The 25,831-nt window shown below is 35.6% G+C and overlaps 1 protein-coding gene across 1 annotated transcript in view; it reads left to right on the forward strand.

The window, feature by feature from the left end:
• Positions 1 to 25,831, forward strand: part of PCDH15 (protocadherin related 15) — a 711,784-nt gene that overhangs the window by 319,705 nt on the left and 366,248 nt on the right. The window contains exon 6 of the mRNA XM_049696610.1: positions 5,164 to 5,334. Within this exon, the coding sequence (XP_049552567.1) occupies positions 5,164 to 5,334 (171 nt within the window). The remainder of the gene's footprint in view (positions 1 to 5,163; positions 5,335 to 25,831) is intronic.

Genomic DNA, 25,831 nt, shown 5'->3' on the forward strand with positions numbered 1-25,831 from the left:
TTTCCTCTAAGAGTTTTATAGTGTCTGGCCTTACATTTAAGTCTTGAATCCATTTTGAGTTTATTTTTGTGTATGGTGTTAAGGAGTGTTCTAATTTCATTCTTTCACATGTAGATGTCCAGTTTTCCCAGCACCACTAATTGAAGACACTCTCTATTCTCCATTATATATCCTTGCATCCTTTGTCATAGATTAGTTGACCGTAAGTGTGTGGGTTTACCTCTGGGCTTTCTTTCTTGTCCCATTGATCTATGTTTCTGTTTTTGTGCCAGTACCATATTGTCTTGATTACTGTAGCTTTGTAGTATAGTCTGTAGTCAGGGAGTCTGATTCCTCCAGCTCCGTTTTTTTCCCTCAAGACTGCTTTGGCTATTCAGGGTCTTTTGTGTCTCCATACAAATTTTAAGATTTTTTCTTCTAGTTACGTAAAAAATGCCATTGGTAATTTGATAGGGATTGCATTGAATCTGTAGATTGCTTTGGGTAGTTTAGTCATTTTCACAATATTGATTCTTCCAATCGAAGAACATGGTGTATTTCTCTACATCTGTTGGTATCATCTTTAATTTCTTTCATCATTGTCTTATAGTTTTCTGCATACAGGTCTTTTTGTCTCCCTAGGTAGGTTTATTCCTAGGTATTTTATTCTTTTTCTTGCAATGGTAAATGGGAGTGTTTCTTAAATTTCTCTTTCAGATTTTTCATCATAAGTGTATAGGAATGCAAGAGATTTCTGTGCATCAATTTTGTATCTTGCGACTTTACCAAATTCATTGATTATCTCTACTAGTTTTCTGGTGGCATCTTTAGGATTTTCTATGGATAGTACCATGTCATCAGCAAACAGTGACAGTTTTACTTCTTCTTTTTCGAATTTGTATTCTTTTTATTTCTTTTTCTTCTCTGATTGCCGAGGCTAGGGCTTCCAAATCTATGTTGAATAATAGTGGTGAGAGTGAATATTGTTGTCTTGTTCCTGATCTTAGAGGAAATGGTTTCAGTTTTTCACCATTGAGAATGATGTTTGCTGTGGGTTTGTCATATATGTCCTTTATTATGTTGAGGTAGGTTCCCTCTATGCCCACTTTCTGGAGATTTTTAATCATAAATGGGTGTTGAATTTTGTCAAAAGCTTTTTCTGCATCTATTGAGATGATTGTATGGTTTTTCTTCTTCAGTTTGTTAATATGGTGTATCACATTGATTTGTGTACATTGAAGAACCCTCGCATCCCTGGGATAAATCCCACTTGATCATGGTGTATGATCCTTTTAATATGTGGTTGGATTCTGTTTGCTAGTATTTTGTTGAGGAGTTTTACATCTATATTCATCAGTGATATTGGTCTGTAATTTTCTGTTTTTGTAGTATCTTTGTCTGGGTTTGGTATCAGGGTGATGGTGGCCTCATAGAATAAGTTTGGGAGTGTTCCTTCCTCTGCAGTTTTTTGGAAGAGTTTGAGAAGGATGGGTGTTAGCTTTTCTCTAAGTGTTTGATAGAATTCACCTGTGAAGCCATCTGGTCCTGGGCTTTGGTTTGTTGGAAGATTTTTAATCACAGTTTCAATTTCATTACTTGTGATTGGTCTGTTCATATTTTCTATTTCTTCCTGGTTCAGTCTTGGAAGGTTATCCCTTTCTCAGAATTTGTCCATTTCTTCCAGGTTGCCCATTTTATTGGCATAGAGTTACTTGTAGTAGTCTCTTAGCATGCTTTGTATTTCTGCGGTGTCTGTTGTAACTTCTCCTTTTTCATTTCTAATTTTATTGATTTGAGTCCCCTCCCTCTTTTTCTTGATGAGTCTGGCTAATGGTTTATCAGTTTTGTTTATCTTCTCAAAGAACCAGCTTTTAGTTTTATTGATATTTGCTATTGTTTTCTTTGTTTCTATTTCATATATTTCTGCTCTGATCTTTATGATTTCTTTCCTTCTGCTAACTTTGAGTTTTGTTTGTTCTTCTTTCTCTAGTTCCTTTAGGTGTAAGGCTAGATTGATTTTTTGAGATTTTTCTTGTTTCTTGAGATAGACTTGTATAGCTATAAACTTCCTTCTTAGAACTGCTTTTGCTGCATCCAACAGGCTTTGGATCATCATGTTTTCATTGTCATTTGTCTCTAGGTATTTTTTGATTTCCTCTTTGATTTCTTCAGTGATCTCTTGGTTATTTAGTAACGTATTGTTTAGCCTCCATGTGTTTGCGTTTTTTATGTTTTTTCCCTGTAATTCATTTCTAATCTCATAGTGTCGGGGTCAGAAAAGATGCTTGATATGCACTTATTTATGATATGAATTTATTTTCTTAAACTTACTGAGGCTTGATTTGTGACCCAAGATGTGATCTATCCTGGAGAATGTTCTGTGTGCACTTGAGAAGAATGTGTAATCTGCTGTTTTTGGGTGGAATGTCCTATAAATATCAATTAAATCTTTCTGATCTATTTTGTCAATTAAAGCTTCTGTTTCCTTATTTATTTTCATTTTGGATGATCTGGCCATTGTTATAAGTGATGTGTTAAAGTCCCCCACTGTTATTGTGTTACTGTCGATTTCCTCTTTTACAGCTGTTAGCAGTTGCCTTATGTATTGAGGTGCTCCTTTGTTGGGTGCATATATATTTATAGTTGTAATCTTCTTGAATTGATCCCTTGATCATTACCTAGTGTCCTTCCTTGTGTCTTGTAACATTCTTTATTTTAAAATCTTTTTATCTGATATGAGTATTGCTACTCCAGCTTTCATTTGATTTCCATTTGCATGGAATATCTTTTTCCATCCCCTCACTTTCAGTCTGTATGGTCTCTTGTAGACAGCATATATATGGGTCTTGTTTTTGTCTCCATTCAGCAAGCCTGTGTCTTTCGGTTGGAGCATTTAACCCATCACGTTTAAGATAATTATCGATATGTATGTTCCTATGACCATTTTCTGAATTGTTTTGGGTTTGTTTTTGTAGGTCCTTTTCTTCTCTTGTGTTTTCCACTTAGAGAAGTTCCTTTAGCATTTTCTGTAGAGCTGGTTTGGTGGTGCTGAATTCTCTTAGCTTTTGCCTGTCTGTAAAGCTTTTGATTTCTCCATCGAATCTGAATGAGATCCTTGCTGGGTAGAGTAATCTTCATTGTAGGTTCTTCCCTTTCATCACTTTAAGTATATCATGCCACTCCTTACTGGCTTGTAGAGTTTCTGCTGAGAAATCAGCTGTTAACCTTATGGGAGTTCCCTTGTATGTTATTTGTCGTTTTTCCCTTGCTGCTTTCAATAATTTTTCTTTGTCTTTAATTTTTGCCAATTTGATTATTACGTGTCTTGGCATGTTTCTCCTTGGGTTTATCCTGTATGGGACTCACTGTGCTTCCTCGACTTGGGTGGCTGTTTCCTTTCCCATGTTAGGGAAGTTGTCGACTATAATCTCTTCCAATATATTCTCAGGTCCTTTCTCTCTCTCTCTTCTCCTTCTGGGACCCCTATAATGCGAATGTTGTTGCATTTAATGTTGTCCCAGAGGTTTCTTAGGCTGTCTTCATTTCTTTTCATTCTTTTTCTTTATTCTGTTCCACAGCAGTGAATTCCACCATTCTGTCTTCCAGATCAGTTATCTGTTCTTCTGCCTCAGTTATTGTGCTCTTGATTCCTTCTAGTGTATTTTTCATTTCAGTTATTGTGTTGTTCATCTCAGTTTGTCCTTTAATTGTTCTAGACCTTTGTTAAACATTTTTTGCATCTTCTCGATCTCTGCCTCCATTGTTTTTCCAAGGTCCTTGATCATCTTCACTATCATTATTCTGAATTCTCTTTCTGGGAGGTTGCCTATCTCCACTTCATTTAGTTGTTTTTCTGGGGTTTTATCTTGTTCCTTCATCTGGTACATAGCCCTCTGCCTTTTCGTCTTGTCTATCTTTCTGTGAATGTGGTTAGTTTTCCACAGGCTGCAGGATTGTAGTTCTTCTTGCTTCTGCTCACAGGATTGTGTCTTGATTGCTCCTCCTTTGTTTCTGCATTCCCTCACTTTCCTGGTTAGCAACTGTTTAAATCTTCCCTTTGGAACTAAGTGAAGGTCAAGGACACTGGATGAAACCTACAAACAAGAAATGTGGAACACGGAAAGGATTTGTACCTAGGAGGGCCCTATAGGGTCCTGCTTGGTTTCAGAGTCACATAGTTATTGCATTACAGGAAGGTTGCACTTGCAAAATTCCATCAATAGAGATTTTTGGTTTCTGAGATCTTGCCTTAGAACACTTCTTTACAACCAGTAAAAATAGAAAAAGAAAACAAAACAAAAAAGCAGGAAAAAATAAAAAGCTGTTCTCTGTTGGCAATATTGTGGCTAGTGGATAAGAGAAAAAGTGGGAACATAATTCCCTTTACTGTTACAAGGACACTCCTCTCAGAAATTGGAGCTTTTTAGAGTCCCAAAGTATGAAGAAATAAAACAATTCTCATTTAGAAACTTGGAAACAAGTTATTTTAGTGATGCCAGCAGGCTACATGGAGATAAGGAAGGCTCTCAAAATACTTCGTCATAGGCGGTCTTATGTGAGACAAACAAAAGCATTTCTCCAATAAGAGTATAGCAGATCTGGTGGGTTTTCTTTCTTTTATTTACCCCCTTCATTTTTTTTTCTTTCTTTCTTTTTTTTTTTTTTTCCAAATAACCAATATTTATCTCATAGACTTAAATTTCTTGAAGCATTATCAAAAAAAAAAATGCTGGGGTAGGGGAAGGAGTGAAGGAATCAAGAGTCATCTTTGTTTGTTAACTGGCCTTCTCAAAGAAAAGTAAACATTCCTGTATCCTCATGATGGGAGATAGTTTCACAACTTGGAGAAAGCCTTCAATGGAAGTTAGGCTACTACCCTCCCACAGGCACTGGGAGATAGAAGCTCTATCTTCCTTGATTAATTATTACATTTCAATAGGATGATTCCTAGGTCCTGGAGAAAGAGTCCTGGGTTATAAAACTGGCAAAAGTTTGAGCTAGTAGAAGGTTGACATCTCAGAGCTGTGGAGAAAGTATTTACAATTGGAAATTTTCTAAAGTAAATGCTCTGAGAAAAGTGAGGTCAGATGCCTACACTCTGGACGAAACCTGTCTACAGTTTAGCCAAGCTAGAGGGATCATTGCATCCATCTTGTGTTCTTTTTCTTTTTTCCTCTCTCACAGGACCGTGCACAAAACCTGAATGAACGGCGAACCACTACCACCACCCTCACAGTGGATGTTCTAGATGGAGATGACCTGGGTCCAATGTTTCTTCCTTGTGTCCTTGTGCCAAACACTCGTGATTGTCGCCCACTCACCTATCAAGCTGCCATACCTGAGTTGATGACTCCGGTAAGCATACTCCCATCTTTTCTTCTTCACTTCCACCTCTCTAACCCCAGTGGGATCCTGTTCAAGTATTTTGAACACATATTCAGTGAAAATAGGAAACTTCACTAGATTGGTATTGAAAAATATTTATGTTCAAAACCATTTTGAGACAGTATGGGTAAATTTTTGGTCATAATGCATAATTACATCATTTACAAAGTAGAAAGTATGTCATGAAGCAACAGCCCATTTGACTCTGATTATTTTATTTTTTTTCTGTGTGTAAAGCATAACAAATTTCAGTTACCAACATATACTGGGAAACCCCAAGAAATGACTCCAGCATTTCCTTAAATTCACATGTAAACATGCAGCCCTAAGTCAGAGGACACACAAGTCAACAGGATACTCTCTTGTCTCTTAGAGCCCTGAAATATTATTGGAGATTATGCTTGGCTGTTTGAAGGTGGGAGCTAATGAATCCTGAATTCAAATATTCAATATTTATTAGTTAAAGATGTATTTTAAAGAAACAAAAGTTAAAGCATGAGTACCTATTTTCTACACTCAATTCTGCATTTGTTTTTTATAATTCTAATAAATCTTAACTTGCTGTCAGCCTGGAATTCATACCTTAGACCTGCCTGGATGATAAATATACATACCTAAGAATAAAACTTATAAGGCTAACAGATATCCTGCTTAGGCTAAAATATCAATTTCTCCCTTAAAAGTAAAAAGAAAAAAAAAAAGAAAAAAATGAATTCTCTTTTAGAGCAGTCAAATTCCTAGGAGTGAACTATTTGATTAATGTCTTTGCTGTTCCTCTGGAAAGCATTCAGCCTTCTGGGTTAGTAACATGGCTGATGCTGTCAGAATTTGTTGCAAGGTATTTGAATTTTTTTCTCAAACATTTGAGAACTGTGGTTTGGGGGTCCTCTATTTGAAATATTTAAAAGAATAGAACAGAAATCCCTTCTCCTAAGTGTAAATTACACTGCATTCCAGTCACTTCAAAGAATTCTTATCCTATATTTTACCAATTACTTTATCCAACATTTTACCTGCTAGCTTTACTAACATAACAGTAGCTCTTAAATGGTTGAAAATCACTTTTGTGTTTGTTGGCATAAATGATTACTGGTCTAATTGGCTTGCATGAAAAAAATAAGGCGGGAAAAAAAGAATAAATGTTATGATGTGCATTGAGTGAAGAAAATAATATAAATTTTCAGCTAAATGGAGTAATGTTGCAGACAAAAAAGCTAATGTAGAGATTGTCTAGACAAACATTCATAGGTTAGCTAAAGTTATATGTCATGATATTATTTTTGTTGAATATCAGTGAGAAGCCTTAATGATGTGAACATTGAACTTTTCTTTGAAAGGCTTAGTTGAAATCATGACAAAAAATATTTTTGGTATTGATTTATTTTTGAGTTAATTTATGTAGCTGGTGTACCAGTGAGATCCCAAGAGAAGGGGAATACTGATATAATAAGACTAAAATCAGTGAACCAGTATGATGAATGTTTAACAGTACTTGACGTACTGAGAGAAGTAAATAAAGACAGAGGTTACTGCTTGAGAAGCAAAGTGTATTGACTTTATAAAGGATCTTTGAGTATCCCTTCCTCTCTGCTCCAGATTACAGACTAAGCATCTCTCTCATTCCTATACAGTTTCATGCTAGAGACAAAGTCATGCTCCAGATTTGGGGTAAATGACAATAATGACTAATGGTTATATAGATTGTTCGGTTTGTCATGAACTGTGTTAAATTCTACAAAAATACTGACTTAAATCCTTGTGGATAATTACCACTATTACGGTTTTTTATAGATGAGATCTCTGGGGTACAGAGTTTAAGTAACTTAACCTTATAGCTAATAAGTAAAAAGAGTTTTCTTTTAAAATCATGTATCTTAAATTAAATGGTATGCTATAAATTCCAGAATGATCAAACTGGAATGCTTCGTCATCATTTTAAAAAATATCAACCCATTTGTTTAACATTCTGTGAAACAAAAAGAATTTTAGTTTTACAGATTTAAATACTTATGGCAAGTATTTATTTGTTAAGCATTATATTTTTATTGCCATGTAGAAAAAAATTAAATAGGTTTACTTACAAAATTAGGCAATTGTTCTGATTATCAATCACTGCATAACACACCACCAAAACTTAGTGGCTTCAAATTACAATCTTTAAATTTGTTCATAAAACTGCACTTTTGGCAGACTTGAGGGAACACCTCATCCCTACTCTACATAGCATCTGCTAGGGCACGTTGACTAAGGGCTGGGGGGCACTTTGACTAAGGGCTGGGTACCACTTTCCGAATGGTAAACTTAGCAAGTTGATTCCGGCTGTTGGTTCCAGCTTAGTGAGGGCTGTGAGCTGGAGGCTTCATTTCTACTCCATGTAGGTCTTTCCTGGGCTATTTGAGCTTCCTCACATCAAAGCATTGGGTTCTAAAAGCAAGCTTTCCCAAAGAATTGGACAGAACTTTTATGAACTAGCCTTGTAATTTTCAGTGTCACTTCAGTGTCACTATAGTCATACCTCGGCCAGATTCAAGGAGTAGAAGTATATACCATCTCCTGAAGGGAGGAGTGTAGGAGCCACATTGTACGAAGAACATAAGGGGAAGGAAGTTTTATTGTGGCCATTATAGGAAAACGAAATCAGCTGTAGTAATGGCATCAGGTTTCCATGTGCTCTTTTACCTGCCATTTCAGATCCCTGCTGGATCACTGGGGTTAAGAAGTGTAGCTAGTTTTTAAGTTTCACATTCAAATTGCTGTGTTTATGTCTGTCTTTTTTTTAATTTTCTTTTTTTTCCTATTTTCCTTTGCTATTTCCATACTTTGCTAAAATTTCTGGAAATTTCAATAAATAAGATCTTGTATTCAGAGCAAGAGAGCTAACCATTTATGTCAGCTAAACAGGATATGGTGACTCTAATTACATACTTGCTGATCCTTTCCTGACTAATTCTTCAAAATTTTGAGAGCTTTGACACCTGCTCACCTTCTGGGTTGATGTGAAATTTTCCACCAATTACCTCAGTGATATTCTTGACTTGAGATACCATCCTTAGTTCTACCACAATGTGTGCAGAATTTATCAGCTCAGAAAATCTTTAAAAAGTAGTCTAGTACAGTGTTTAACCCATGAACCAAGATATAATAAAAATAATATAATATAAATCTGATATAAATCTGGTGTCTCAGGGGCACTAAAGTAAATTGTAGCCCTGTGTTAATTATTGTGTATTTATTAATTTGGTAAATAGCCACTGGACCCTAGTATATGTTGAACTCTATGTTAATAGAGGAGACTTGTCAACCTGGATAAGATAAAATTCTTCTGATATATTGTGTAAACTTATTCTCACTTTCTGACTCTCTTAAAGTTGTTATGCCTATCTAGTTGAAGATTTCTAGTATTATAGAAAACTTCTGTAGAATTTGGAGAGTATAGGGTCCATGGTTCTATTTTCTTGATTTCCTATTAAAGGCAAAGACAGTAAATACTTACGTATTTTTTTCAGTGTTGAACAGTTGCATACTGTTTGGCTAGTTGGATTTACTGCTGAGTAAATTGTCCCTGGTTAGAAACACCATAGTATTAATATGATAATATTTACATACTAGCTATGCGTTTATTATATATATATTTTCCTATATTTATTGTGCCGTGCAGTTTTCAGTATTTTGGCATTAGTTGCTTACCAGACATGGCCATCTAGTAGCTAGAATCCATGCTCTAATGAATTCTTCCCCAACCCTGTTTAAAGCCTTGGGTTAGTTCCCAAGACTATCTTGCCACAAATGCCTCCACTATAATCTTTGTCATAAAGAGCTCTAGTTTTCAGGTAGCTATCAAAGAGAGTTCTTCTGCTTTATTTATGCTGCTCTCTCCTTCCAGGGAAACCTTCTCAATTATTACAAGAGTGGTGATGATTTCCAGTGATGTATGACATTTATAATTTCCTCTTGGCTCATACTCATTAAATGTGTTACAATCTGGGAACTCTCTCCTCTCTTGTCTTTTATGAAACTACTGGTTCTTTTCCTCCCCTTGATGGCCCTGTGTTTCTCCTCTTAAATCTTTGATGGCCTTTTATTATTTCTTTTTTTTTTTGGTAAAGGGTATCTCCGTTCTTGGATTGATTGATTGATTGATTCTTATTCTTAAATCTTAGGGATTTTCCAGACTTCTATCTTTTGAAACTTTTTTTTTTCCTTTTCACTATATTTTTCACCAAGATTCATCAAACCTACATAATGTGTTCCTTTTTCACCAAATAAGGATGATCTGTGTGTTGTCGAAGTATTTTCTGACCTGAAATCTCTCCTGACTTCCAAGCTTACAATTCTCAATTTTTCTAGGTAGTTTTCTTACTCCATACAGACACCTCATTATCCTTTCTAATATATTCTGATGCATCCATGTCCACTCTCATGTTACCTTTGTTACCTTTGGGGTCTTGGTTGATTTGGACCTAGATTTCAATGACCCCCCTCATCTCAAAATCAATCTCCAAAGACATTCTCTGCATTATCTATGAAATGTTACTCAAATATGTTTGACGCCTATTTTCCTGCCCAAATACCTGCCTAGAGGCATACCCTCAACTCTGGACCCCTAGAATTGGAATACAATTCTGATCTGATCTTTCACTGTCTAATTAAAGTTTCAGTATTTCCCATCATATACCAGATAAGTTTCAAAACTTTGATCATATCATTTAGAGTGATTTTATATCTGACCATTTTTCAGTCTCATCTCTTTTAACTTGCATAAAGCAACTTCTCTAGAAACAGAGCTTTGCACATGTACCTGGACTTCTCTGAGAATTACCCTCCCTTTTCTCCACTTTGTTTCATATATTAAGCTTATGGTTTTTATTCAAGCTTCATCTTGGTAATATGAAATGATAGGCCCTTTTAAAATTAAGTTTTTCTCTGTTATCTGCATGAATTTCTACTAAAAGCACTGAACTCCCTGTTGTATCACAGTCATTTACCCATTTCTCTTTTGCTAGACTATTAGTTCTTTAATTTTCTACTTGTCATTTTGTCTTCATGTATAACCCATTTGCTTCATGTAGTAAATGTTCAGAAACTATTGAATTGAATTAAAATTTCAAGAAATATATATTGTACACTGAGATACTACATATAAATATGAATAAGCATGGCTCATGCCTTCTCACAATGAGAGTTTATTTATCATAAACATGCATATGTAAAGAATATTATGTATAATTATTTATTATAAGTATGTATTATCCAAATATTAGCCATGATATATATATATATGCATATGTATATGTGTATACATATATATAAAACATTGTAACACACTTTTAGTGTTTTCCAATTAGATTTGCCAGGACTACCATACTTGGCATCTAGTCAAGAATAACCTTCAAATGGGAGTCGAATAGGTAGTCTGGATAAAGAAAGCATATTTCCCAATTACCATAGAGAGTCCCAGTTTATAATTGTTGTCCCAGCACATTGTTTGCAATGCCTCCTTCTCCTTTCCATAATGTTTCAAACATTAAATTATATCCTTCTTTAGTCATTAGGCCAATTATTTTCAAAATGTGTCCTGCGGAGCTCTTTTTGGGCCAGCAAAGTGATAAATAAAGAAGGAAACAACTGGCAACTCTCAAACTGCCTATAACCTTTTATTGAGAAGACTGTCAAAGTAGGTTGAAAGGAAAAATGATAAATGATATATCTAGAGTCAATATATTACATTTTATACCAATTTTTTTCCTGCCACAAACAGTCACACCTACAGGCGACCAGCAGCAAATGATCACAGAAACTTCAGAATTAAGTTGGGGAAACAAAAGCTAAACACCAAACAAACAAACAAAAACTGGAATTCAGCACATATTACCTACAATGTGAAATTGTATTACAGTAATTCTGAAATGGGTATGTGAAATTATCAGAGAAAAGGAATCATTCATTTTTTTTCTCCTTGGTCAAACTTTATGTTGAATAGACTCAACTATATTATATCTCCATTCATAGACAATGTGAAAATAATTTTAATTGTGGAACAATTGAAGGATAAGAAATAATCGGAGGAATTGAGTTTATTAACATTAAAGGGACAAAGTCACAGTTCTTCTCAGTAATAAGACAGAAGTCTAACTTTTCTTGTTGAAGAGTTTGTTTAAAATATTATTTTAAATTAGCATTGGAGGTATGTTTTCCTATGAAACACAGATAAAGAGAAAAGACACAAGGTCATTTGGCTTGGACTCGATGTTGATAACTTCATAAACATTTATTCTTGAACTCTCTGATGGCTCACTAAATTATGTAGGAACATTTTGCAAAGGTGTTTCTTATCACAATATAAGGGAGTTTGTAAGAACTCAGAGTCCAGCCTGAAACCTGTGTGATGTTGGGAATGTTGCTTAATGTCTCTAAACCTCAGTTTAGGTTTGTCATCTGTGAAATGGGGATAATGCAATCTAATATATGGGAATTTTGTGAGTACTACAAAAGAAGATTCATGAAACATACTTAACTTGTTCCTAGCAAATACTAAGGATTTAATAATATTAGCTATTTCTATTATTATTATCATTTCCTATGGAATTTCTTCATCTGGCTGGATATTTACTCAGAGACTCAAGGGAGGAAGTAGCTAAGTCAAATTGGTTGTTAAATATCTAGCTATGTTTAATCAAAATTTCAGCTTTAAAAACTGAATTGTATATGTTGATAAGCCTAATTTATTCTGATTGTGCTATTCCTAATTCATTATGACTTTGTTTCTTTAAAAAAATGCAATACCTGGAATTCCCTGGAAGTCCAGTGGTTAGGACTCACTGCAAGAGGCATAGGTTCAATCCCTGGTCGGAGAACTAAGATCCCATAAGCCATTTGGTGCGTCCAAGAAAACAAAAACAAAACAAAAAAACCCAAAAAAATCCAATACCTTTATTAAGAAGAACCGTAGGGTCATTTAAAAAAAAACAAAACAGATTTAGTATACTCACGGCTTGAACCGAATTAATTATGCAATATATTATTGCTTTGGGAAGAGGGAGCAGCTGATGCAAAATGTGAGCCAAAAATATATCAATGAATCAAATTTTGAACGTCCACTGGGGAAGTAAGTGTCCTGCACCCTTTCTCTCTTTTTTTTTTGTAAATACAAAAACAATGATTTCAATAAAGTTTTTCAAATTGTCCCACAAAACCTCCAGTTCTACAGAGGAACCTCTGGGGCTTCTACTGCAGTTAAACTTAGAACTTCTGCTTTGTATAATATTTAAAATTCTGCTTTTTTCCCACTTGCTAATTTAGAAAAATTTTTGTAATTTAATTAAAAAAATGATTAGCTTCTAATTATAAATTAAACAGAAAAAAATTTTAATTATGCACATTAAAAATTGGAAGCCTTCAATCCTCAGAGCCCAATCTCCAGGAGAACCATCAGATCTTAATTTGATGCATATCTTTCCAAATATCTGGATCCTGGGGAGCCTGAACCAAGGTGGTGGAGTAGAAGGACGTGCTCTCACTACCTCTTGTGAGAACACCAGAATCACAACTAGCTGCTGGACGATCATCAACAGGAGGACACTGGAACTCACCAAAAAAGATACCCCACATCCAAAGACAAAGAGAAGCCACAATGAGACGGTAGGAGGGGTGCAATCACAGCAAAATCAAATCCCGTAACTGCTGGGTGGGTGACTCACAGACTGGAGAACACTTATACCACAGAAATCCGCCCACTGGAGTGAAGGTTCTGAGCCCCACGTCAGGCTTCCCAACCTGGGCGTCCGGCAACGGGAGGAGGAATTCCTAGAGAATCAGACTTTGAAGGCTATTGGGATTTGATTGCAGGATTTCGACAGGACTTGGGGAAACAGAGACTCCACTCTTGGAGGGCACACACAAAGTAGTGTGCGCATCGGGACTCAGGGGAAGGAGAAGTGAACCCAGGGGAGACTGAACCAAACCTACCTGCTAGTGTTGGAGGGTCTCCTGCAGAGGTCGGGGGTGGCTGTGGCTCACCGTGGGGACAAGGACACTGGCAGCAGAAGTTCTGGGAAGTACTCCTTGGTGTGAGCCCTCCCAGAGTCCACCGTTAGCCCCATGAAAGAGCCCAGGTAGGCTCCAGTGTTGGGTTGCCTCAGGCCAAACAACCAACAGGGAGGGAACCCAGCCCCACCCATCAGTAGTCAAGCAGATTAAAGTTTTACTGAGCCCTGCCCACCAGAGCAACACCCAGCTCTACCCACCACCAGTCCCTCCCATCAGGAAACCTGCACAAGCCTCTTAGATAGCCTCATCCACCAGAGGGCAGACAGCAGAGACAAGAAGAACTACAATCCTGCAGCCTGTGGAACAAAAACCGCATTCACAGAAAGATAGACAAGATGAAAAGGCAGAGGGCTATGTACCAGATGAAGCAACAAGATGAAACCCCAGAAAAACAACTAAATGAAGTGGAGATAGGCAACCTTCCAGAGAAAGAATTCAGAATAATGATAGTAAAGATGATCAAGGACCTTGGAAAAACAATGGAGGCAGAGATCGAGAAGATGCAAGAAATGTTTAACAAAGACCTGGAAGAATTAAAGAACAAAGAAAACCCTATGGGATTTTGATTCATATGTCCAGGATGAGGCCTAATAATTTGTATTTTTTTTCTTTAATACAGGAATTTTCAAAAATATACAAAAATAGTGAGAAGAGTGTCATGAACTCCCACAAACTCATTACTCAGTTATAAGTCCATGAGCATTCTCTTGGTTCAACTATATCTCCTCTCATCATTCTCTCCCACATTATTTGAGGCACATCTCAGATGTTTTATCATTTTATCTAAATATGTTAACAGGTATATCTTGAAATGATAGGTCATACCACAATACCATAAAATAAATTAAAGTTAGGAATTTGTATTTTTTCATTTTTAATTTTTTTAATGCCATTTAAAGGTTTATTTTCCATTTACAGTTATTACAAAATATTGACTGTATTCCCCGTATTGTACAATACAACCTTAAGCCTATCTTGCACCCAGTAGGCCCACTCCTCTATCTTTGTATTGTCCCCCCTAACCACTAGTTTGTTCTCTGTATCTGTGAGTCTGCTTCTTTCTTGTTCTATTCACTATTTTGTTGTATTTTGTTTTAGATTCCACATATAAGTGATATCATACAATATTTGTCTTTTTCTGTCTGACTTATTTCACTTAGCATAATACCCTCTAAGTCCACCCATATTGCTACAAATGGCAATATTCTGTTCTTTTTTATGGCTGAGTAGTATTCCGTTGTATCCACATACACATCTTCTTTATCCATTCATCTGTTGATGGACACTTAAGTTGCTTCCGTATCTTAGCATTGTAAATAATGCTACTATGAACATAGGGGTGCATTTATTTTTCAAATTAGTGTTTGTTTTTTTTTCAGATATAAACCCAGGAGTGGAATTTCTGGGTTGTATGGTAGTTCTATTTTTAGTTTTATGAGAAACTTCTATATTGTTAGTGGCTGCACCTATTTACATTCCCACCAACAGTGTATGAGGGTTCCCTTCTCTCCACATCCTTGCCAACATTTGTTTTTTTTTTTTTTTTGCGGTACACGGGCCTCTCACTGTTGCCTCTCCCGTTGTGGAGCACAGGCTCCAGATGCACAGGCTCAGCAGCCATGGCTCACGGGCCTAGCCACTCCACAGCATGTGGGATCTTCCTGGACCGGGGCACGAACCCGTGTCCCCTGCATTAGCAGGTGGACTCTCAACCACTGTGCCACCAGGGAAGCCCTATTTGTGTTATTTTTGATGATACCTGTTCTGACAGATGTGAGGTGATATCTCACTGTGGTTTTGATTTGCATTCCTCTGATGATTAGCAAGCATCTTTTCAGGTGCCTTTTGCCCATCTGCATTTCCTCTTTGGAAAAATGTCTATTCAGTTCCTCTGCCCATTTTTTGGCTTGTTTTTGTTTTTGATATTGAATTGTATGAGCTGTTTATATATGTTGGATATGAATTCCTTATCGGTCATATCATTTGCAAATATTCTTTCCCATTCTATAGGTTGTCTCTTTGTTTTGTCAATAGTTTCCTTCACAGTGCAAAAGCTTTTAAGTTTAGTTAGGTACCATTTGTTTATTTTGCTTTAATATTCTTTACTTTAGGGGATGGATCCCCAAAAATATTCTTGTGATTTACATCAAAGAGTGTCCTGCCTGTGTTTTCTTCTAGCAGTTTTAAAGTATCCAGTCTTACATTTAGGTCTTTAATCCATTTTGAGTTTATTTTTTTCTATACGGTGTTAGAGAATGTTCTAAATTCATACTTTTACATGTAACTGTCTACTTTTCCCAGCACCATTTATTGAAGAGACTGTCTTTTCCCATTGTAATCCATGCTTCCTTTGTCATAGATTAATTGACCATAAGTTTATTTATTTCTGATTTATTTAAGACTATGTGGTTTAACACCTTTGCAAAACTGAATTATACTCTATTTTGGCTGACATGGGAATATGTTATTGCTTTTATTACCTTGACAACAGAATATTTTTGATGAGTTACTAGATAATTTATTTTTTTAACACCTACAATATTACTTTAAATTAAGGGACTGATAGTTATCTGCAATTACATAATATTATGTGTTGGCATGGGCAAGAGTTACAGTTTAATTATAGAACACCATCTTTCCAGATTTATTAGTCTCTTTTATAGATAGTGGTACTAAAATTATCCTTCCTGGTGTACAGTTATCTTGGTACTTGTTATAGCTAACTATGAGTTTAAAATACTACACTGAAGAATATTATAAAATAAATTGTAAAACAAAAGGTCAGCTTTTCCTAGAGGCAGATTCTGCTCCCATTGTGCACCCCGAATACATTTAGTTATGAATTAATGTTGTTACTGATGACGTGGAGTTCATTCTTAGAGAATGCTTCAAAGATAATTTTATTTTAAAAGAGTGGTTTAAATGTTCAAGAAAGGATATTCATAGAATCAATGTTTATGTTTTCATTTAGTTAAGTTTTGCAAAAAATAGAGAGCATAAATTAAGTTTTGGCAGCAAAGAGAATCATTGCCTTATTCATAAACTGTTTCTATCTTACTTTCATATATTTTTAGTCACAATTTGAGATTTTTTATTTTTTAAAAAACAAACTTTAAAAAAAAATAAAAAAAAATAAAAACAATAACAAATTTATTTATTTTAAGAAAGACCTTGGTTTTTTTAAAATATAACTTAATTTTTTTTACAGCAGGTTCTTATTAGTTATCTACTTTATATATATTAGTGTATATATGTCAATCCCAATCTCCCAATTCATCCCACCACCACCCTCCACCCCGCTTTCCTCCCTTGGTGTGCATACATTTGTTCTCTACATCCATGTCTCTATTTCTACCTTGCAAACCAGTTCATCTGTACCACTTTTCTAGATTCCACATATATGCATTAATATACGATATTTGTTTTTCTCTTTCTGACTTACTTCACTCTGTATGACAGTCTCTAGGTCCATCCACGTTTCTACAAATGACCCAATTTCGTTCCTTTTTATGGCTGAGTAATATTCCATTGTATATATGTACCACATCTTCTTTATCCATTCGTCTGTCGATGGGAATTTAAGTTGCTTTCATGACCTAGCTATTGTAAATAGTGTTGCAATGAACATTGGGGTGCATGTGTCTTTTTGAATTATGGTTTTCTCTGGGTATATGCTCAGTAGTGGGATTGCTGGGTCATATGGTAATTCTATTTTTAGTTTTTTAAGGAACCTCCATACTGTTCTCCATAGTGGCTGTATCAATTTACATTCCCACTAACAGTGCAAGACGGTTCCCCTTTTTCCACACCCTCCCCAGCATTTGTTGTTTGTAGATTATCTGATGATGCCCATTCTTATTGATATGAGGTGATACCTCATTGTAGTTTTGATTTGCATTTCTTTAATAATTAGTGATGTTGAGCAGCTTTTCATGTGCCTCTTGGCCATCTGTATGTGTTCCTTGGAGAAATGTCTATTTAGGTCTTCTGCCCAGTTTTTGATTGGGTTGTTTGTTTTTTTTTTTAACACTGAGCTGCATGAGCTGGTTATATATTTTGAAGATTAATCCTTTGTCCGTTGATTCATTTGCAAATATTTTCTCCCATTCTGAGGGTTGTCTTTTCATCTTGTTTATAGTTTCCTTTGCTTTGCAAAAGCTTTTAAGTTTCATTAGGTCCCATTTGTTTATTTTTATTTCCATTACTCTAAGAGGTGGGTCAAAAAAGATATTGCTGTGATTTATATCAAAGAGTGTTCTTCCTATGTTTTCATCTAAGAGTTTTATAGTGTCCACTCTTACATTTAGGTCTTTAATCCATTTGGAGTTTATTGTTGTATATGGTGTTAGAGAGTGTTCTAATTTCATTCTTTTACATGTAGTTGTCCAGTTTTCCCAGCACCGCTGATTGAAGAGGCTGTCTGTAGGTGCGTGGGTTTATCTCTGGGTTTCTATTCTGTTCCACTGATCTATATTTCTGTTTTTGTGCCAGTACCATATTGTCTTGATTACTGTAGCTTTATAGTATAGTCTGAAGTCAGGGAGTCTGATTCCTCCAACTCCATTTATTTCCCTCAAGATTGTTTTGGCCATTTGTCTTTTGTGTTCCATACAAATTTTAAGATTTTTTGTTCTAGTTTTGTAAAAAATGCCATTGGTAATTTGATAGGGATTGCATTGAGTCTGCAGATTGCTTTGGGTAGTATAGTCATTTTCACAATATTGATTCTTCCAGTCCAAGAACATGGTATATCTCTCCATCTGTTTGTGTCATCTTTGGTTTCTTTCATCAGTTTCTTATAGTTTTCTGACTATAGGTCCTTCACCTCCTTAGGTAGGTTTATTCCCAGGTATTGTTTTTGTTGCAGTGGTGAATGGGATTGTTTCCTTAATTTCTCTTTCTGATCTTTCATGGTTAGTGTATAGGAATGCAAGAGATTTCTGTGCCTTAATTTTGCATCTTGCAACTTTACCAAATTCATAGATTAGCTCTAGTAGTTTCCTGGTAGCCTCTTTAGGATTATCTATGTATAGCATCATGTCATCTGCAAACACTGACAGTTTTACTTCTTTTCCTAATTGTATTTCTTTTCTTTTTCCTCTCTGATTGCTGTGGCTAGGACTTTCAAAACTATGTTGAATAATAGTGGCAAGAGTGGACATCCTTGTCTTTTTCCTGATCTTAGAGGAAATGCTTTCAGTTTTTCACCATTGAGAATGATGCTTGCTGTGGGTTTGTCTTATATGGCCTTTATTATGTTGAGATAGGTCCCCTCTGGGTTCACTTTCTGGAGAGTTTTTATCATAAATGGGTGTTGAATTTTGCCAAAAGCTTCTTCTGCATCTATAAAGATGATCATATCGTTTTTCTTCTTCACTTTGGTATATCACATTGATTTGCACATATTGAAGAATCCTTGCATCCCTTGGATAAATCCTACTTGATCATAGTGTATGATCCTTTTAATATGTTGTTGGATTCTGTTTGCTAGTATTTTGTTGAGGATTTTTGCATCTATATTCATCAGTGATATTGGTCTGTAATTTTCTTTTTTTATAGTATTTTTATCTGGTTTTGTTATCAGGGTGATGGTGGCCATGGACAATGAGTTTGGGAGTGTTCCTTCCTCTACAAATTTTTGGAAGAGTTTGAGAAGTTTGGCTGTTAGCTCTTCTCTAAATGTTTGATAAAATTCACCTGTGAAGCCATCTGGTCCTGGACTTTTGTTTGTTGGAAGATTTTTTTTTTTTTTGCGGTACACGGGCCTCTCACTGTTGTGGCCTCTCCTGTTGCGGAGCACAGGCTCCGGGCGCACAGGCTCAGCTGCCATGGCTCACGGGCCCAGCCGCTCCGCGGCATGTGGGATCCTCCTGGACCGGGACACGAACCCATGTCCCCTGCATCGGCAGATGGACTCTCAACCACTGCGCCACCAGCGAAGCCCTGTTGGAAGATCTTTAATCACGGTTTCAATTTCATTACTTGTGATTGGTTCGCTCATATTTTCTGTTTCTTCCTGGTTCAGTTTTGGAAGGTTATACCTTTCTAAGAATTTGTCCATTTCTGCATGTTGTCCATTTTATTGGCATAGAGGTGATTGTAGTAGTCTCTTAGGATGCTTTGTATTTCTGTGGTGTCCGTTGTAACTTCTCCTTTTTTTATTTCTAATTTTATTGATTTGAGTCCTCTCCCTCTTTTTCTTGATGAGTCTGGCTAAAGTTTTATTAATTTTGTTTATCTTCTCAAAGAACCAGCTTTTAGTTTTATTGATCTTTGCTATTGTTTTCTTTGTTTCTTTTTCTTTTTTTTTCCTTTGCAGTGAAAATTGATTTGTATATTTTTTGCCTCTGAGTCCTTGCAGGATTTTTTTTTTATTCAAACAGAAATTCACAAAAATTATAATCATCCTCATCAGTTCATTCAGTCCCATGTAATTAATTTTTTTTCATCTTGATCTTCTGTTAGCACTTTTATGAATTAATCAGTTTTCCATTAGAATTCTGAAAATGCTTATTCATTCAGTTCAGCAGTATAGTCAGTTACCAGAAACCTGTACTTGTCAGAGTCTTTTCCATGAATTCCTTGAAGATGAAACCCTTTTATAGGAACATTTTTGCAAAAGCATCAGAGTACACCCAGAACTATCTGTAAATGACAAAAGACTTAAAAATGACCACGGTTAAAGATTTGATGAAAGTTCATAATAATGCAATTGACAAGGAAATTTAGTTATTTCTGAGATATACATTTTAAAGTAATAAGTAGAATTATGACTTATAACATTATACCAGAACAGTTTTCTTTGTTTCTATTTCATTTATTTCTGCTCTGATCTTTGTGGTTTCTTTCCTTCTACTAACGTTGGGTTTTGTTTGTTCTTCTTTCTCTAATTGCTTTAGTTGTAAGGTTAGGTTGTTTATTTGAGATTTTTCTTGTTTCTTGAGGTAGGATTGTATTGCTATAAACTTCCCTCTTAGAACTGCTTTTGCTGCATCCCATAGGTGTTGGATCATCGTGTTTTCATTGTCATTTGTCTCTAGGTATTTTTTGATTTCCTCTTTGCTTTCTTCAGTGATGTCTTGGTTATTTAGTAACCTATTGTTTAGCTTCCATGTGTTTTTTTTTTTTTTTTTTTTTTTTTTACTTTTTTTCCCCCCTATAATTGATTTCTAATCTCATAGTGTTGTGGTCTGAAAAGATGCTTGATATGATTTCAGTTTTCTTAAATCTACCGAGGCTTGATTTGTGACACAAGATGTGATCTATCCTGGAGAATGTTCCATGTGCACTTGAGATGAAAGTGTAATCTGCTCTTTTTGGTTGGAATGTCCTATAAATATCAATTAAATCTGTCTGGTATATTGTGCCATTTAAAGCTTGTGATTCCTTATTAATTTTCTGTCTGGATGATCTTCCCATTGGTGTAAATGAGGCGTTAAAGTCCTCCACTATTATTGTGTTACTGTTGATTTCCTCTTTTATAGCTGTTAGGATTTGCCTTATGTATTGTGGGGCTCCTATGTTGAGTGCATATTTATTTATAATTGTTATATCTTCTTGGATTGATCCCTTGATTATTACGTAGTGTCCTTCCTTGTCTCTTGTAACATTCTTTATTTTAAAGTCTATTTTATCTGATGTGAGTATTGCTACTCCAGCTTTCTTTGGATTTCCATTTGCATGGAGTATCTTTTTCCATCCCTTCACTTTCAGTCTGTATGTGTCCCTAGGCCTGAAGTTGGTCTCTTGTAGACAGCATATAGATGGGTCTTGCTTTTGTATCCATTCAGCAAGCCTGTGTCTTTTGATTGGAGCATTTAATCCATTTAAATTTAAGGTAATTATTGATATATATGTTCCTATTACCATTTTCTTAACTGTTTGGGTTTTGTTTCTGTAGGTCCTTTTCTTCTCTTGTGTTTCCTGCCTAGAGAAGTTCCTTTAGCATTTGTTGCAGGGCTGGTTTGGTGGTGCTGAATTCTCTTAGTTTTTGTTTATCTGTAAATCTTTTTTCTGTCGAATCTGAATGAGACCCTTGCCGGGTAGAGTAATCTTGGTTGTAGTTTCTAGCTTTCATCACTTTAAATATATCATGCCACTCCCTTCTAGCTTGTAGAGTTTCTGCTAAGAAATCAGCTGTTAACTTTATGGGAGTTCCCTTGTATGTTTTTTGTCGTTTTTCCCTTGTTGCTTTTAATTATTTTCTTTGTCTTTAATTTTTGTCAGTTTGATTACTATGTATCTCAGCATGTTTCTTCTTAGGTTTATCCTGCCTGGGACTCTATGGGCCTCCTGGACTTGTGTGCCTATTTCTTTTCCCATGTTAGGGAAGTTTTCGACTATAATCTCTTCAAATATATTCTCGGGCCTTTCTCTCTCTTCTCCTTCTCGGACCCCTATAAATGTGAATGTTGGTGCATTTAATGTTGTCCCAGAGGTCTCTTAGGCTGTCTTCATTTCTTTTCATTCTTTTTTCTTTATCCTGTTCCGCAGCAGTGAATTCCACCATTCTTTCTTCCAGGTTACTTATCTGTTCTTCTGCCTCAGTTATTCTGCTATTGATTCCTTATAATGTATTTTTCATTTCAGTTATTGTATTGTTCATTTCTGTTTTTTTCTTTAATTCTTCTAGGTGTTTGTTCTTTAAATCTTCTAGGTCTTTGTTAAACATTTCTTGCGTCTTCTCGATCTTTGCCTCCATTGTTTTTCTGAGGTCTTGGATCATCGTCACCATCATTATTCTGAATTATTTTTCTGGAAGGTTGCCTATCTCCACTTCATTTATCTGTTTTTCTGGGGCTTTATTTTGTTCCCTCATCTGGTACATAGTCCTCTGCCTTTTCATATTTTCTGTCTTTCTGTGAATGTGTTTTTTGTTCCACAGGCTGCAGGATTGTAGTTCATCTTGCTTCTGCACTAGGTGGCACCAGTGAGCCTCTCCTCTTCCCCATTGTGGAGTCTGGAGCAGTGGTGGATTTCAGTTCACCTTTTTTTTCCTTTGTGTTTCATCTAATTTCACTTGCTCATAGGATACTACATGCAGAGGCCGCACACCCAGCATTTCAGACCACAGTTCTCAGGTCCCAGGTGGTGTTTTTTAATTGTGGGTGTTTCTGGAATTTTTGTTGTCTTATTTTTCATGCTGTGGAAAATATGAATGTAGAAGTTATAGCCAATTTGTTTAAGATGATTACATACCTCTTGTTAATATGAAAAATTTAGACCTTACTCCACAACCTGGGAGCAATTCATTTAAGTAGGCTGAGAATTCCTCTACCCAGTTGAAGAGAAGTCTGTGCTCCTTCATATAATTAACTATAAGTCAAGTTTTGGGAAACTTGACATAACAGCAAGGTAAAAATCTGCATGAGGCATCCAGTAATTTATAAACACATATTTTTAAAGTTAGAAAACCAACCACTCTTGTTTTAAGCAAAGGCATTTTTAAAACCTTTTAATATTTCACTTAACTTTCGGGGTCATATTAAGATTCAGTTAGGCAAACATTGTGTTTTTATAGACAAAGCATTTACCATACTTGCTATGATTACTTTTATATTTGTTATATCTATAGGCCAGCAGAAATTGAGAAACAGGAAAATTACTTAATCTAAGAAGCCGAATGCAAGACCCCCTTCCAGCAGGAGCATTTACAAAAACAGTCAATGACAATTGCTTGAGGGAGATAAGGGAATGAACAATAGAGTTAAGTACTATATAAAATACAAATATATAGGAAGTTGAAGAGAAATGTAAGAAAAGAAGAAAGAAACCATATGTATGAAGGTAATGTATGACTTCAAAGCAAAGACAGGTTTGGAGGTAAAGACAAGAGTTGGAAAGGGTGAAGGCATTATCATAGACCTCTCATCCCACCATTTAGCAGTAAAAGAAAGAAGTTTGAAAGTCAAGGTGAAGATTGACATCATGGGTCAGAAATAAGGGCTTGGTGACGACAGTAGAGATAAAGGAGAGAAGGATATGTGGAAAAGAGACTTGATAACTATCTTAAGGTGCCTGGTCATGGTTAAAGGCATAGCTTAGAAAAGGCCTTTTATTTCAGTGAGCTGCTGTAGAAGTAAAAAAAAGCTAGAAACATTGCTAATTAATTTCTAACAAAATTTTTTTATACACATGTATAGACAATCAATTCATTCCTGAAATGCAAACATATTTAGAAGAAAGTCAGATAGAGAGTTATACTAAATCCTGTGACCATGTGGTGACCCTGATTTTATTATTTTGAATTTTGAATGGCTATAATCTGCACAGTTCCTTATCGCAATTAAAAGGTATGGGAATGGGAACTTTGAACATATTTTTAATGTAAATGTGTAACAGGTGATGTGATGGCTTAATCACAACAGTAATCTTGCATTAATATCATTGTAATGACATATTTCTTTCAGCCATGTCAAAACAAGTTTTGATGAGCTAATAATATCTAGAAAAATCTCAAAATACCATTGAAAGCTTAATACCCTATATTCCCCCCCTCCACTTTTGATAAATTACATGTCTACTATGTGCAGTTACCTGATAAATGTTTTAAATAAATGTCACTGTAAACAAGTGAAGCATAAAAAGGTTAAAATTATAAAGATGTTAGTTCTAGGTAATTAATTTTTATATACCTGAGACTATTCTAAGAAGGGCAGTGATAATTAAAAGAAACTACTGCTAATTATAATGGGAAATTAAGTGAGATTTGAGAAGGTAATCAGTATCACATCCTGTTTAAGAAATATGTGTTTTATCTGGAAATACTTAATAGGAATGAGAGCTATCTTCATGCTGTACCATATTGGGACAGGAAATAAATAGAATGTTAATTTAAAATAGTAAAATAATTTTCTTATTATTTAAAACTGATAGTATTCCATGCCCTTGTCCACTATAGAGCCCTCCCACAACTAGAACCATATTTTTGAAGTTGTGAGTTTCCAAAGTTATTTAATTATGAATGTCACACAAAACTGTATATTCTATGCTTTATTGGGAGTGATGAAATAGTTTAAAGTAAATATTTTAAAACATATTTAGAGGGCTTCCCTGGTGGCGCAGTGGTTAAGAATCCACCTGCCAATGCAGGGGACACGGGTTCGAGCCCTGGTCCGGGAAGATCCCACATGCCGTGGAGCAACTAAGCCTGTGCACCACAACTACTGAGCCTGTGCTCTAGAGCCTGCAAGCCACAACTGCTGAGCCAGTGTGCCACAACTACTGAAGCCCGCATGCCTAGAGCCCGTGCTCCACAGCAAGAGAAGCCACCACAATGAGAAGCCCGCTCAAGGAAGAGTAGCCCCTACTTGCCACAGCTAGAGAAAGCCTGCACACAGCAACGAAGACCCAACACAGCAAAAGCTAAATAAATAAATTTATTTAAAAAACAAAACAAAACATATTTAGAAGTTGGAATCATCTTCACATCAATATACTTAATTTTGTCATACAACCAAGGAATGATTCTACCAACAGAACATGCTGCTATATTATGGAATTTAAAGTTGAAATCAAAAGTGTTTGTCTACAAAAAGCTGCCCAACTTAGCATGCCTGGCTATTTTTAACATTCATTTATTTGTATTATTTGTACTTATTATAATTATTGAATTGATGTCTAATCAATATTTTATATTAATTTGTTATTTTTGTTTATTTTGCCATCCATTAATACTCATTAGCAGAGAGAGGATAGGGACATATTTAAACAGAAGGACTTAGAAGCAAGTTCAAAACTGTGTCTTACTGTATTATATTCCTAGAGATATAACAGGTGAATGCAGAAAACTATGAATGAGGTATGTTGAAATGGGTCTCAAACTAAAAAGAATTTAGTGAAAATTTTTGAAGTATGAAAGAGATCTTGTAGCATTCTAAGCAAATAGAATAATATGAGAAAAGGTACATAGATGGAAATTAATTCATTCTAAGATGCATGCAGTCAGCAAGTTACCACCCTCCTCAGAACATACATATATATGACATGTATATTCTGATGTTCTTGCCCAAAATATAGTGCTGTAGTTGATAAAAATGATCTCAACTCTCTTTCATCCCAGTATCTCTTCAGAGGTCCACAGGCTGATGATGTCTCAGTTGTGCTTCTTAATCAAGTTATGTTACTCCATCTTACTTTTTTTCCTGCACTTTCAGGACCATGATCTCTAGGGCTGCTAATTTACCATCAAATTGGTAGTGAGATATGAGGAGAGATGAGCTAATTTACCCCTTTCTATACCCTAAACTTGGTGGAGGTTCTTTAAATACTCACCATTAGTACAAGTCCACCAAGAGTAAAATTTTTATAAGATGTTATTAAGCGTCTGTGGGTAGTGAAAGAGAATGACAACAAATGAAAGTAATTTACAGTCTGTGCACCACATTTTTTAGTCATTTTTAGTCAGAAATGAAAGGCATTT

This window comes from Orcinus orca, chromosome 14 (assembly GCF_937001465.1).
Source record: "Orcinus orca chromosome 14, mOrcOrc1.1, whole genome shotgun sequence".
In the NCBI taxonomy this organism is placed as follows: Eukaryota; Metazoa; Chordata; class Mammalia; order Artiodactyla; family Delphinidae; genus Orcinus; species Orcinus orca.